Here is a 13,837-nt window from a genome sequence, read left to right on the forward strand (position 1 = left end):
GCCTTTAAAACTTTGCTCCTTGAGTTACTATTTTAAAAAAAATTCTATTGAAATGTGAGATATATTATGATGTGTTGATGATTTGTTGTTTTAAGCACATTGAAGGATTTCAGTTTAGCATCTTGTAGGAGAGAGTCTTCAACAAATTGGGCCTGTGTTTGTTGATCCCGCCCATAACAACAAGGGAGTAGGGAAGGCTATGATGAGTGCCTTGATAGAGAGGGCAAATGCTACAAACGCTAAATCCATCAGTCTTGTTCAGGTAATATCTCGTCGCTCTCCTATCACCCTGTTTCAATTATAGTTGCAGGACTTGACGAAGTTAGGATGTTTCAATTACGATATCAGAATCTCAAAGATGTATGATAAGTAAACTGAAATTAGATTTCTGATATAGTCAGACCTGCAAATGTCTTCAAAATGTGAATGATATGCTCAGAAGTATTACCCATTTCCAACCAACAAGTATTCAAACAAGAGCTCTTGGTACGATGGTCTTCCCTACGGTACCCTGGGTTTTCAGGACAGGTGATGAGGAGGAAACAAGAATAAAAATAATATCAGCCGTACTTATGAGATGGAAGGAAGAAGCTGGAGAATTCTACAGCAAAGTCATAAGAAAAATGGCAAAAACTTCAATATGAACAACACCTTACAGTTTGCATCCATTCATTCATGGCAAGCACATAGAGATGCTGCCTCACCACATGCATGATCCCTCAACTCTCAACTTGTTCCTGCAAGTGGCCATGAAATAAATACTGTACATTCCTCCTACCCACTTTCCAACATGTTCAGGCCACATTACACGATGTTCACGTAAGCAAGAGGCATATCTATTCAGATTGACTTTCAAAACCTTTTGTGAGTTTGTTTCCTGCAACAATGACTTCTACACACAGAAAAAATACCACTACTATTTTATTTAGAAGAAACCAATAGAGATGATGTGCATCAATTTGCAATATTAAAATATTGAGGCTTGCTGGAAATAATAGAGCATAAAGCTAAATAACAGGAAACCACCACAATATTTTATTTCATCTATTTAGGGCACAACAAAAATAATTTCACAATAGCTAAATAACAGAAAACCACCACAATATTTTATTTCATCTATTTAGGGCACAACAAAAATAATTTCACAATGCACTCAATGTTCTTAGCCTTCTTCTCAAGAAAAGAAATATAAAATCATACCCTCCCAAAAGGTTTTTGGAGAGAATTTATAAACAAAGCCAAACAGTTAAGAACTGGTTTTGGCAACCACCAGGGCCGTAAAGGTTTTGTTTAAACCTTTACTAAAGTTATAACACAATATTAAATTAAGTCTTAAAATTAAACACCACCCCAAATGCAATGCAAACCCTAAAAAAATATATTTAAACACCATCACAAATGCAATCCAAAAATTTATTCTTGTGCCCAGTCAAGAAGGCAGGCCCGTTGCATTTTTTAGTGAGAAGCTGAATGAGGCAAAGAAGAAATATTCTTCTTATGACTTGGAATTGTATGCCATGGTCCAGGCATTAAAAAAATGGAGGCACTATTTGCTACCTAAGGAGTTTATTGTATATACTGACAACCATGCTCTTAGTTTTTTGAATGGGCAGGAAAAACTCAACCATAGGCACATGAAATGGGTTGAGAGTTTGCAGGCTTATACCTTTACGATCAAGCATAAGAAAGGACAAGCCAATAAGGTGGCTGATGCACTTAGTAGAAGAGTGTTAACGGTGCAAGAAGTACAAATTCAAAGCATGGGTGTAGATGCATTGAAGGGAATGTATGCGGAAGATAGAGATTTCAGCGAAGCATATGAGGTTTGCACTCAATTGGAAGGTAGTTTTCATTCTGATTTTTCTGAATTTATTGTGCAAGATGGACTGTTGTTTAAGGGCAGTCAGCTATGTATTCCCAAATGCTCTATGCGGGACAATGTTATTAAAGAAAAACATTGTGGAGGTCTTAGTGGTCATTTTGGTCTGAACAAGACATTGGAATTGATACACAGGTTTTATTATTGGCCAAAGATGCAAACAAACATCAGGAAATTTGTGGAAGGTTGTCTTGTGTGTCAAAGGGCCAAGGGAGTATCAACAAATGCTGGACTTTATCAACCCTTACCCATACCAAATAGACCTTGGGAGTGTTTGAGTATGGATTTTGTGATAGGATTACCAAGGACAAAGATAGTTTATGATAGCATATATGTGGTTGTTGATAGATTCAACAAAATGGCTCACTTTATTCCATGAAAAACCACTAATGATGCTAGTTATATTGCAGGGCTATTCTTTAAAGAAATAGTTCATATTCATGGTTTGCCATTGAGCATTGTATCTGACAAGGACAGCAAGTTTGTAGGTCACTTTTGGAGGACCCTATGGAAGAAGTTGGGCACAAATTTGTCTTTTAGTTCAGTCTATCATCCTCAAATAGATGGGCAAACTGAGGTAGTTAATAGATCCTTGGGAAACCTTTTGAGGTGCTTGACACAAGAACATGGAGGTAGTTGGGATGCTATCATACCTCAAGCAGAGTTTGCATATAATGACTCGGTGAATTGTAGCGCAGGGATGAGTCCTTTTGAAGTTGTTTATGGGAGACATCCAAGGGGAGTTTTGAAACTCAGAAATATGGATGGTTTGGAGAAAAGGAGTGGACATGCAGAAGAGTTTGCTGAAGCAATGGTGGAAGTGCATGAGCACGTAAAGCAAATCTTGCAACAAAATAACTTAAAGGTGAAGGCTAAGGTAGATTTGAAGAGAAGGAATGTGCAATTCCAAGTTGGAAACTTGGTTATGGTACACTTGAACAAAGATCGGTTACATTGGGGAAATCATACGAAGTTGATGATGAAGAAGATTGGACCATGTGAAATCCTAGAAAAGTATGGAGAAAATGCATACAAGGTACCATTACCTCCAAATGTAGCTATTTCATCTATATTTAATGTCTCAGATCTCACATTGTATAAGGGTTCAAATGAAGCAGTTGGTGAAGAAGCAACAACACTTGAATCTGATGAATGGATTCAACAATTGCCGTCTAAAGAGACACCCCAGATGGAAAGTATCATCAATAGCAGGGAAGCAATGAGGACAAGACACAAAGTACACATGGAGTATTTGGTTAAGTGGAAGGGCCTTCCTAATTTTGAAGCCACTTGGTTACTAGAAACGGAAATTCTAAGACAAGGTGGGGATCTACAACAAGTGGTCTCTAAGCGGACTTGAGACAAAATTTACCCCCGGGAGTATGCTGCAGGAGCAAGTGCTAGGCACAAGAATAAATTTTTGGATTGCATTTGCGATGGTGTTTAAATTTTTTTTTAGGGTTTGCATTGCATTTGGGGTGGTGTTTAATTTTAGGGCTTAATTTAATATTGTGTTATAACTTAGTAAAGGTTTAAACAAAAGCTTTACGGGTCTGGTGGTTGCCAAAACCAATTCTTAACTATTTGGCGTTGTTTATAAATTCTCTCCGAAATCTTTTGGGAGGGTATGATTTTATATTTCTTTTCCTGAGAAGAAGGCTAAGAACATTGAGTGCATTGTGAAATTATTTTTGTTGTGCCCTAAATAAATGAAATAAAATATTGTGGTGGTTTCCTGTTATTTAGCTTTATGCTCTATTATTTCCAGCAAGCCTCAATATTTTAATATTGCAAATTGATGCACATCATCTCTATTGGTTTCTTCTAAATAAAATAGTAGTGGTATTTTTTCTATGTGTAGAAGTCGTTGCAAGAAACAGACTCACAAAAGTTTTTGAAAGTCAATCTGAATAGATATGCCTCTTGCTTACGTGAACACCATGTAATGTGGCCTAAACGTGGTGGAAAGTGGGTAGGAGGAATGTACAATATTTATTTCATGGCCACTTGCAGGAACAAGTTGAGAGTTGAGGGATCATGCATGTAATGAGGTAGCATCTCTATGTGCTTGCCATGAATGAATGGATGCAAACTGTAAGGTGTTGTTCATATTGAAGTTTTTGCCATTTTTCTTATGACTTTGCTGTAGAATTCTCCGGCTTCTTCCTTCCATCTCATAAGTACGGCTGTTATTATTTTTATTCTTGTTCCCTCCTCATCAACAGGGGGACCGGGAAACGGGTTTTTGGGATGAATTTTTCTTTTCTTAAGTAAGGGATGGCAGTGGGAACAGTTATATGAAAATAGGAATTTTTTAAATATATGAAGAAATTTTAAATGTTCATATATAAAAACATGGATAAACTTACTTATATGAATTATGAAATCTTAAAATATGATGTTTTAGTTAAATAATTTAACTTTAGAGTCTGTACGAGAGTGAAAATCAAACAAATTATCTATCAGTTCCACAAATGTTTAAGATGTTTGCTACAAAAATGTATGGGTGGAGAAATGAAGGTCAGAGAGCTAGAGGAAATTAGAACTCAAGGAACTTGAGCACATGAGTAAGGGAAAGTTATAAACTATGAAATGGAAACTTGGGGACTTGAGCACAAGTAAAAGAAAGTCTGAAGTGGGTGCTTGGAAAGCTTAAGGAAATGGAAACCCAAGAAAATTGGGCACTTGAGTAAGGGAAATTTAAAAAGTTTAAAATAGGAATGTGGGGAACTAAAGCTCTTGAGTTACGGAAAGTTTTAATGGCTAGAAAGGAAAGAGTCCAAAAGTTTGAAATAGAAAATTGGAAAAAAGGGAAGTCAGGTGGTGAGGGAAAGTCCAAGAGCCCGCCCAAGCTTAATAATTGATCCAAGAATTCTCACACACATGTATTTTTGACATAGCACAAATTGACCAAGGGGCTTCCGTTGAAGTAACTATCGAATTGGACTCACTGATGGGCCAAAAGGGCGAAGGCAATAGAAGAATGTGCAAAGTTCAAATTTGAGCAAGGTGCCAACATTGGCTGTAGTTTGGGATGTGTGCCTCATCCATGCATTAAGAGAATCCAAGCCATCTGTATGGCATAGACAAAAGGAGCAAAATAAGACGATGAGGGAGGGAGGGGTAAATAATAAATATAAATAAGACATCTACACAAGGAAAAAGTTTCATCTTACTACTAGCAGTCATGATGGCACACATGGAATTGAAATTATGAGGCTTCGAACAATTTTTTTAATAATTACAGTTCAGATTCTGCAAATAACATACACAGCAAAAGGCCATGATTAAACTGACACAAATTATTTGCCTCTGTCAAAGACAAGTGTGATGAACGAGCTAAGCATCCTCAAAAAATGATGGTATACATACCACTGAGCCAAAACTGAAGCCATCTTTTGTGTTCATGCAGGTCACTTTATTAAGAGTGCTTGAGAAGCCTAGATTAAACCTACCACTAGAACCATCAGCACAATCAAGCCATAAGAAATAGGAATTCGATTCACACTATCTCACACCATTGAGCACACTTCCAAATTGAACTGCACAATGCTGGTCTTCATAGTGATTTGGAGTTTGCAGCTCACCCATGGTGTTGCAATCACAATTTAACACATTGATCACAGACTTGACTCAAATCATCATTCATATTATCAGCATATAAATCAACTTGAGACGTGCAATTGAAAAGGCCCTGCCCTTCACGTTCTGCCCTCGTGTCAGGCTCTTTACTGCAATGTTGTGTTCTGAAATTTCTGCTTAGGTATTGGTCTAAGATACGATCTATGATCTCCCTCTTCTCCCTGTGCCGACAACTATCTTAACCCTTTTGAGAACGTATAAATACAGCACCACAACACTAAACTAACGAGTTTAGAAATGTGTCCTAAATACAGCCCTAATCAACAGAAGACAACTCCTCCAAATCAAGATGTAAGAAACATGTTCAAGCAGAGAGCTCCATGACCAAGAAGATCTAAATTAAACATTTTTGTCTTAGAGGCCTAACCCTATCGGTATATTAGTCAGCATACCCATCATGGATGACAAAATCATCAGGCTGCAAGAAATTCTATTTTGACATTTTTATCAGCAATGCCATTCTCAAGTGTATATTCTTGAACTTCACTTACATAATTACATACAGTATTGCCTGCCTGAATACCTTGGTCAATGTCAATAAAACAAGGAAGCCATCAAAGAATTACAGAGCTCTGGGTTCCAACTTCTTTACGCACGTGCCATATCCTTGGTGCTACCATTTTCATGAATTGATCCATTATATCTTTGAAGCTTAAAGTTCATCCCAACAACGTTCTGAGGTGGGATGCTAATTCCACATGATGCTTAAGCAACACTTGTCCACCCAAAAGGCATGCCTAAACTTGTTGGTTGCTAATCTGGGGGAAGCAAACTTCCACCAAGATGAAATGCCTCGTAATACATGTCAAAACATGCACTTTCATCAGGCCTATATTTACCTGGGAGGTAAATTAATAGCACAAACACCCAAAACTGATTTACCATCTGGCCTTTTGAGGTTTTCTAACTCTTGGGCAAAAGAGATAGGTTCAATGACGTTGGCAATAGTCTCGTCAAGTTTAGTAGCACAATCAACATATTGATCATAAAACAAAGCTGGCCAAACATGTTGGGAATTTGTAGATGTATGCTGAGTTTGAGACCGTTCTATATCTAGGTCAAGCATGTTTATGTGGCTCACTAAATTTGCAAGCACTTGTCCAGAGCTCTGAGTTATGGCATGGCTTTACAACAGACATGACTTCCGGATTCTAGGTGTATAGTTACTTGAGCTTTCAAATGAGGAATCACTATAGTAATTTGGATCCACACTAGCACTAAAAGTGGGGCTAGACGCATAATGTAGCATTTGAAGGTTTAGACTGAGTCTCTGGAACATAGCCTCCCATTTATATTAAAATTTGTCTCTTTTATGTCTTGCTTGGCTGCAAGAATTATCACCAGCGAGTATTTTTTGAGTTACACTCGGAAAATTGGCAACTAGATTGCAAAGAAGAAACCAATGTATCAATTAGGAACATAGAACCACAGAAAGGTGCTTTATGTGTGTCCATCACTTCAGTAGGTATAGACAAGAACTGTACGTTTAAGATCTGCTCTCAATTTCTTGTTACAGTACTGTTCACTTTAATTTGACATAGACTAACCTGTACTGATGGACTTAGAGACTGTTGGCAACATAGGCTGGCTTCAAAATTGTGGTTTTGATCTTGAGGGTTGCAAGGACTGAACAAAAATGGAGTTGAATTTGCAGTGGCTGTGGGTCAGAATATGATGTTTACAAATGTGCGTTGTATAGAAGAATCTGAAAGTACTCATCAGCCCTTCTTTACGTTCAAATATTAAACATTCTGCAATAATCTTTTATTTGTGTGTTATAAGGGTTCAATTCTTGCAGTATGATAAAGTACTGATTTTTTCCAACAGATATTGGTTGATATGCAAGCGTAATCTAACATTGACTATCATGGCCGACGATTAATGAATTGTTGCTTCAGATTGCAGCAAACACAAAGTCTTTCTCTCTATATGCAAAGTTGGGGTTTCGACCAATTGAATGTGTCACTTACTTGCAAGGTTCAATGAATGAGAAATTATGTACTTGGGAAATCAGGAAAGAAGGTAAAATTAGACCTTATGCACTTGAAGAAAAATGTGATTACTCTTTCTTTACCTTGAATTCAGTCTTATTTCTTTTCACTGCTGACACTGAGTGTAAATTTGCAGAGTTTAAAGTACGGCATATGGAAGAATCTGATGTGCACCTTTGTTCAGAGCTTCACAGCAGAGTGTTAGGTCATGGGCGACAGACAGATATACATGAGATGCTCAATACGACTCCTGCAGATGCATGGGTAGCAGTGAAGGATGGCATATTACAGTATGATATCCAATCATAATATTTATTTAAAATATAAAAAATATTCAATAGCAGTATTTTATTTTGTTTACAGTTTTATAACTGATTTTTTGTTTTATTTTGATGCATGAATGAACTGATACTTTGCTCTTAAGTGAACTGTAAGAAATTTTGTGGTTGTGAAATTATGATAGTGACTGTTTCTAATTAAGGGCGTGATTGCCTAAATTGTGCAAAAATTGTGATGTATTATTTTTTTACTTGCCAAATTTTTGAAACATATGCAGAAAATTGAAGGAACATCATCTTTTACAAGATTGCAATTTTAAGTTTGCTAAGTTCTATCCAAATAGAAAAGTTGACAACTTCCATTAGATTCAAAATTGACAACTTATCTTGTTTTGTGGTCACAAGATTGCCTATTAGATTAGTAGATATTTGTTTGGATGGTTTGGCTTGAACTCTTGTAGGATTTAAAATTTTAATATCATCATGCTTAGAACTCCTCAAAAGTCTTTGTAGTCTGAGGACACCCTCACTCCCTAGTGTATATCTATGTTCTAACCTCAAAGCCTTTTCAAGACCATACAGAGTAACAGCTATTACTTAAAAGTACTTAGAGGAACTGTGAAGCATTACTATAATACGTAGCTTTTTTACTTAAGGAGCCTAACTTGTGAGATGTATCAGAAAAATATAACATAGAAAATGAAGACATAATATCTATGAAGATCCAAATGGCAACCTAACTTCTTTTATACTTCAAATGTTTATTCTGCAAATGTTTCTCTAAACTTCTTTTTTGTACTTCCAAATGCCCCTCTGACCTCCTTTTATACTACTCATATTGGGAAACCAACAGCCGAGATTGATTCTCAATGGACGGTCGAGATTAAAACAACTTAACAACCCTAACCAAGTCGGTTTCTAGTTGTTTCCAAAAGTGGTCAGTTAATTAACAAATATTTGTCTCTAATCTAACCAATGAGCTAGCAAAACAATTGCTTGCTAAATAATAGCATATGGACGAATAACTGTCCAAAGCTAACTAAACTAACACTCTCTCTTAGCGAGGCAGCTGTTCTGCATGAAACCTAACTTATCTTTGAAGAAGATAAATTTTGCCTTCCCCAATGCCTTAGTCAGAATGCTTGCTACCTGCTCCTTTGTGGGTATGTACTGTAGTTGAACAACTCCCCATTGTACACAATCTCTGATGAAGTGATATTTGATATCTATATGTTTAGACCTACCATGAAACATTGAATCCTCAGACAACTTGATGCAACTCTGATTATCACAATGTATCACAGTAGTCTCAACCTTCTGACCAAACAAAGCTACTAATAACTTCCAAAGCCATATACCTTCACATCTCGCCATGCTAGCTGCTATGTATATTGCTTCTGTTGAACTCAAAGCCATAGACTTCTGCTTCCTGCTGAACCAAGAAACAACTCCTGATCCCAAGCTGAAACAACACCCTGAAGTGCTCCTTTTGTCCATTGTACTTCCTGCCCAATCTGCGTTAGTATAGACTATCAACTTGATACCTTTACCTCGAACATATTTGATCACATACTCAACTATACCATGCAAGTAACACAATACATGCTTGGCCACTATTCAATGCATTCTCTTTGGTTCAACCATGAATTGACTAAGAGAGTTAACTGCAAATGCTATAATTGGCCTAGTGTTGACCAAATACATAAGCGAACAAATCAATTGTTTGTATAAATTGGGATCTACATCCTTCTCCCTGGATGTATCTACCTTCCTTCAATTTGTGATCATGGGTGTAGACATGGCTTTGCAATCCTCCATCCCAAATTTCTTCAAGATTTCAATGCAATATTTCCCTTGACCAAGGAAAATCTCCCCATCTGTCTGCCACACTTCCATGCCTAGAAAGTAGTGCATAAGTCCCAAATCCTTCATCTCAAACTCTTCTGCAAGGTTCCTCTTGCAGTCCACTATGAGCCCTAGTGAACCTGTAAGAAACAGGTCGTCCACATTAAGAACAAGAATGAGAATCTCACCTTCAACCACCAAGTAGTAGAGGTTAGCATCTGCTTCACTCTTCACAAAGCCCATTTTCTGCAAGTATGTATCAATGCGCTCATACCATGCTTTGGTAGCCTGCTTGAGTCCATACAATGCTTTCTTCAATCTGCACACGTGGGTCTCTTTGTTGTGTGCTACAAAGCCTTCTGGTTGTTCTATGTATATCTCTTCCTTCAACTCACCATTAAAGAATGCTGTCTTGACATCCATTTGATGGATCTACCATCCCATCTGTGCTGCAAGTGAGATTACAGCTCGTATAGAAGTATACCTGGCAACTAGAGCAAATGTCTCCTCATAGTCTATTCCCTCCTTCTAAGAGAACCCCTTTGCCACGAATCTCGTCTTGTATTTCTTGATGCTACCATCTACACCGTGCTTTATCTTATAGATCCAGTGTGATCCAACTACTGTCCTATCTATTGGTCTAGGCACTACCTCCCACACATCATTTTGCATTATTGAGGAATATTCTTCAACCATAGCATCTTGCCATACCTGATGTTCTGCAGCTTCCTGATAGCTAGAAGGCTCACTATCTACCAATTGACTAACTAATGCCACATAGTCATTGAACTTGGCTGGTTGTCTCTGCTGTCTAGGAGCTCCCACAAACTCCTGAGTATCCCTTTGTGTATCTAGAACCTCATGGTTCTTGTTGCCAACTGTAGAGGATGAAATGTCAACCTCTAAGTCCTCTAGATGCATTTCCTGTTACACCAGTTGCTCCATACTCTGTGAATATTCACTACCTTAGTCTACACTCATACTGGTAACTATACTTGAGCTTTGTTGTCCTTGACTTGGTCTTGGAGCTTCTTTTGGCTGCTCACTCTGATCATCTACTGGCAAATCTCTGGATTTCCTAAATGCCTTGTCCTCCATGAACTTGACATCACGTCTGACAATAATTCTTTTAGTCGCTGGAATGAAAATCCTTTATGCTTTTGAGTTTTCACTGTACCCAACAAATTACCCCCTCTCCGCAGTCTGATCTAACTTTGTACGTGTATCTCCAAGAATATGACAATACACCAAACTCCCAAATATCTTGAAGTGACCAACATCTGGCTTCTTCCCTGTGAAAGCCTCCTCTGGTGTCATATTCCCTAGCACCTTGTGTGGAACTCTATTCTGGATGTAGATTGCTGTATTACACGCCTCTGCCTATAAGTAAAGGGGCATGTCCTGGTCATGTAGCATAGCTCTTGCTGCCTCCGATATAGAACGGTTCTTCCTCTCAGCAACTTCATTCTGCTGTGGATTGTAAGGAACAGTCCATTCTCTCTTGATTCTTTCTCTAGTATAGAACTCTTGGAAGACATTTCCTTTATACTCGCATCCATTGTCTGACCGAAAAACCTTTATCTTCTTCCTATCAAATTCTCCACAAGAGCCTTGAACTTTTGGAATCGACTGAAAACTTCATCCTTAGTCTTCAAGAAGTATATCCAGGTCTTTCTAGAGAAATCATCAATAAAAGTAACATAGAACTCATATCCTCTGAGAGATTTCGTTGACATTGGTCCACAAACATCTAAATGTACTAGATCAAGAACACCCTTATATCTGGTGTCACTCCTTGGAAAAGATGCTTTCGCGAACTTCCCCAACACGCATTCCTTACATACATCATCATGCTTTGTGCTCACCTCTAGAACACCTATCACTCTCATGAAGCAATCTAAGTGCTCCAGGATGAATATGGCCCATCCTCCTATGCCATAGCTCTCCAAGATCTCTAGGATTACTGCTGCTCGTGAGTGCCTTAGGAGTATCAAACTGCAATCTATAAAAGTGACCACTCCTAACTCCAATAGTTATGGGTGATTTCCAATCCTTGTTCTTAATCAACACATTTGTCCCTCTAAAGAGTACATTATACCCCCTATCTTGAAGAATAGATACAAAAATCAAATTCATACCTAAACCTGGCACATACAACACATCATGAAGTGGAATTATCTTTCCATTCTCCCTTTGAAATTGAACAGTCCCTTTCCCAACTGGGTTGAATTCGGACAAGTTTCCCATAGAAATCTGGATGTTGGTGTCCTCCTTGTAACTAGAGAAGGATTCTCTAACTCTTGTCATATGAAATGACGCCCTACTATCTATATACCAAACACATTGTGAGGTTGAGCTAACAATACAAGCTATGAGTGCAAACTCATCTTCTAGTCTACTGGAGAGTTCTTTCGCACTTGCTGAAGCTGCCACCTGCTTCTTACCCTTCTTCCTCTCTGGGCAATCATTGACATAGTGGCCAAACTCGTGACATCCAAAGCACTTGACCTTAGAAAGATCCTTCTTCTTCTTCTCACTTTGTGAATTTGATCCTTTGCTAGATCCCTTCTTTGCTTTCCCTTTACCCGCTAGGGCAAAGTTCTCTTGTTCCACCTCATTTTTCTGACTCTTGTTGGCCCCATTGACAAGACTTAGTCTAAACTCCTCCTGAGTGAAATTAGGCCATAGTCGATCCCAACTGGGTAAAGTATCTCGTCCACTGACAACTTGAACAAAGACACTCCATTGTTTAATAAACCCATTTAAGGGTATTCTCACTAACTTGTCATCATTAGGGCTATCTCCAACAACTGCTAACTCGTTCTTGACAAGTCTGAGCCTGGTGAGGTAACTTGTGATGTCTTCTCCCTGGTTCATCTAGGTATTCTTTAGCTTCTCTCTGAGAATCAACTTCCTATTGGTGGTAGCATTTTGATACAGATTCAGAATAGTGTCCCACATCTTCTTCACCGTATCTAGCTTTGCGATATGTGGAATAATATGATCCCTGACACTATCAAGGATAATCCTTCTCGCCTTGGCATCATCCTTCTTATATGCTGCAAGCTGTGTTGCATCCGTTGGTATAGGTACATCACTGGTAGCATAATTCTTGATGCCATTCTCTTCCAACAATAAAGGAATTCTGGCCTTCCATACACCAAAATTCGAGGCACAATCCAAGCTATCCTGATCTCTCAAACCAGCTGAAGCCATCTAAATCTAAAGAGATCAAAATTTCTTTCCTAGGGAAAAACTCTTCTACCCTTAATGATGCTCTGATACCATGTGAAAAATCAACTATTGTAGTCATTGATTATTAATCTCCTATCATAAATGATTATTAAACTGCTGAAAACAAATTCTTAGCTAATATCGAAAAATAACACAACTGCAACTTCATTTATAAAATACGGAAAGAAATGCGCAACACAATGAACACAATATTTTTGGACAAATTGTCTCTAGAAAAAAAACCCCTAAGGGAAAACTAATTATTCAGATGAGGAATTTTATTACACTTCAGCAAATCAAGAGATACAAAATTTCTTGCCTCTCACTGGCAGAACTCTGACAACCTCCTAATTTCACCCGTTGATATTCCCCACTGCTATTCCCACGCTAACACCGTGCCCTTGCTAACACTGCAAGACTGTTTGCTAACACTGCAAACTTACAAACTCATTTGCTAGCACTGCAAATGTTTCTCTAAACTTCTTTCTTGTACTTCCAAATGCCCCCCCTGACCTCCTTTTATACTACTTCTATTGGGAAACCAACGGCCGAGATTGATTCTCAATCGACGGTCGAGATTAAAACAACTTAACAACCTTAACCAAGTCGGTTTCTAGTTGTTTCCAAAAGTGGTTAGTTAATTAACAAATATTTGTCTCTAAACTGACCAATTAGTTAGCAAAACAGTTACTTACTAAATAATAGCATATGGACGAACAGCTGTCCAAAGCTAACTAAACTAACATTCTGTTGTTTCATAAACTTGAAAAATAATTTGTCATCGCTGTTGGGCTAAAAGCACATTCTTCCTCGTGAACAACTATTGCTAGCATTTATTTACAAATACAGATTGACCTCTGAAGTCTGAGATTAATCCCTAAAATGGTTGTCCTCGAAGTGATTTAACAAGAAATCCCATTATTTCTCCACAAACTGCTAGTCAACATAGTTTTTATAACTTTACTCTC

At 37.9% G+C, this 13,837-nt stretch overlaps 1 protein-coding gene across 4 annotated transcripts in view; it reads left to right on the forward strand.

Annotated features, from left to right (window-relative positions):
• LOC149551192 (uncharacterized) overlaps positions 1 to 13,837 on the forward strand; it is a 47,337-nt gene that overhangs the window by 363 nt on the left and 33,137 nt on the right. For 3 of the 4 annotated variants that reach the window (XR_016352704.1, XM_089786768.1, XM_089786769.1), the window contains exons 2-4: positions 129 to 262; positions 7,420 to 7,543; positions 7,649 to 7,802. Coding sequence is in view for 2 of the 4 variants with exons in the window: in XM_089786768.1 (XP_089642894.1) it covers positions 129 to 262; positions 7,420 to 7,543; positions 7,649 to 7,802 (412 nt within the window). In the remaining 2 variants the exon portion in view is untranslated. The remainder of the gene's footprint in view (positions 1 to 128; positions 263 to 7,419; positions 7,544 to 7,648; positions 7,803 to 13,837) is intronic. The other variant, XR_016352705.1, reaches the window with a different exon arrangement.

This window comes from Cupressus sempervirens, chromosome 6, assembly GCF_028749045.1.
Source record: "Cupressus sempervirens isolate cs-2001-9-10 chromosome 6, ASM2874904v1, whole genome shotgun sequence".
Lineage (NCBI taxonomy): Eukaryota > Viridiplantae > Streptophyta > Pinopsida > Cupressales > Cupressaceae > Cupressus > Cupressus sempervirens.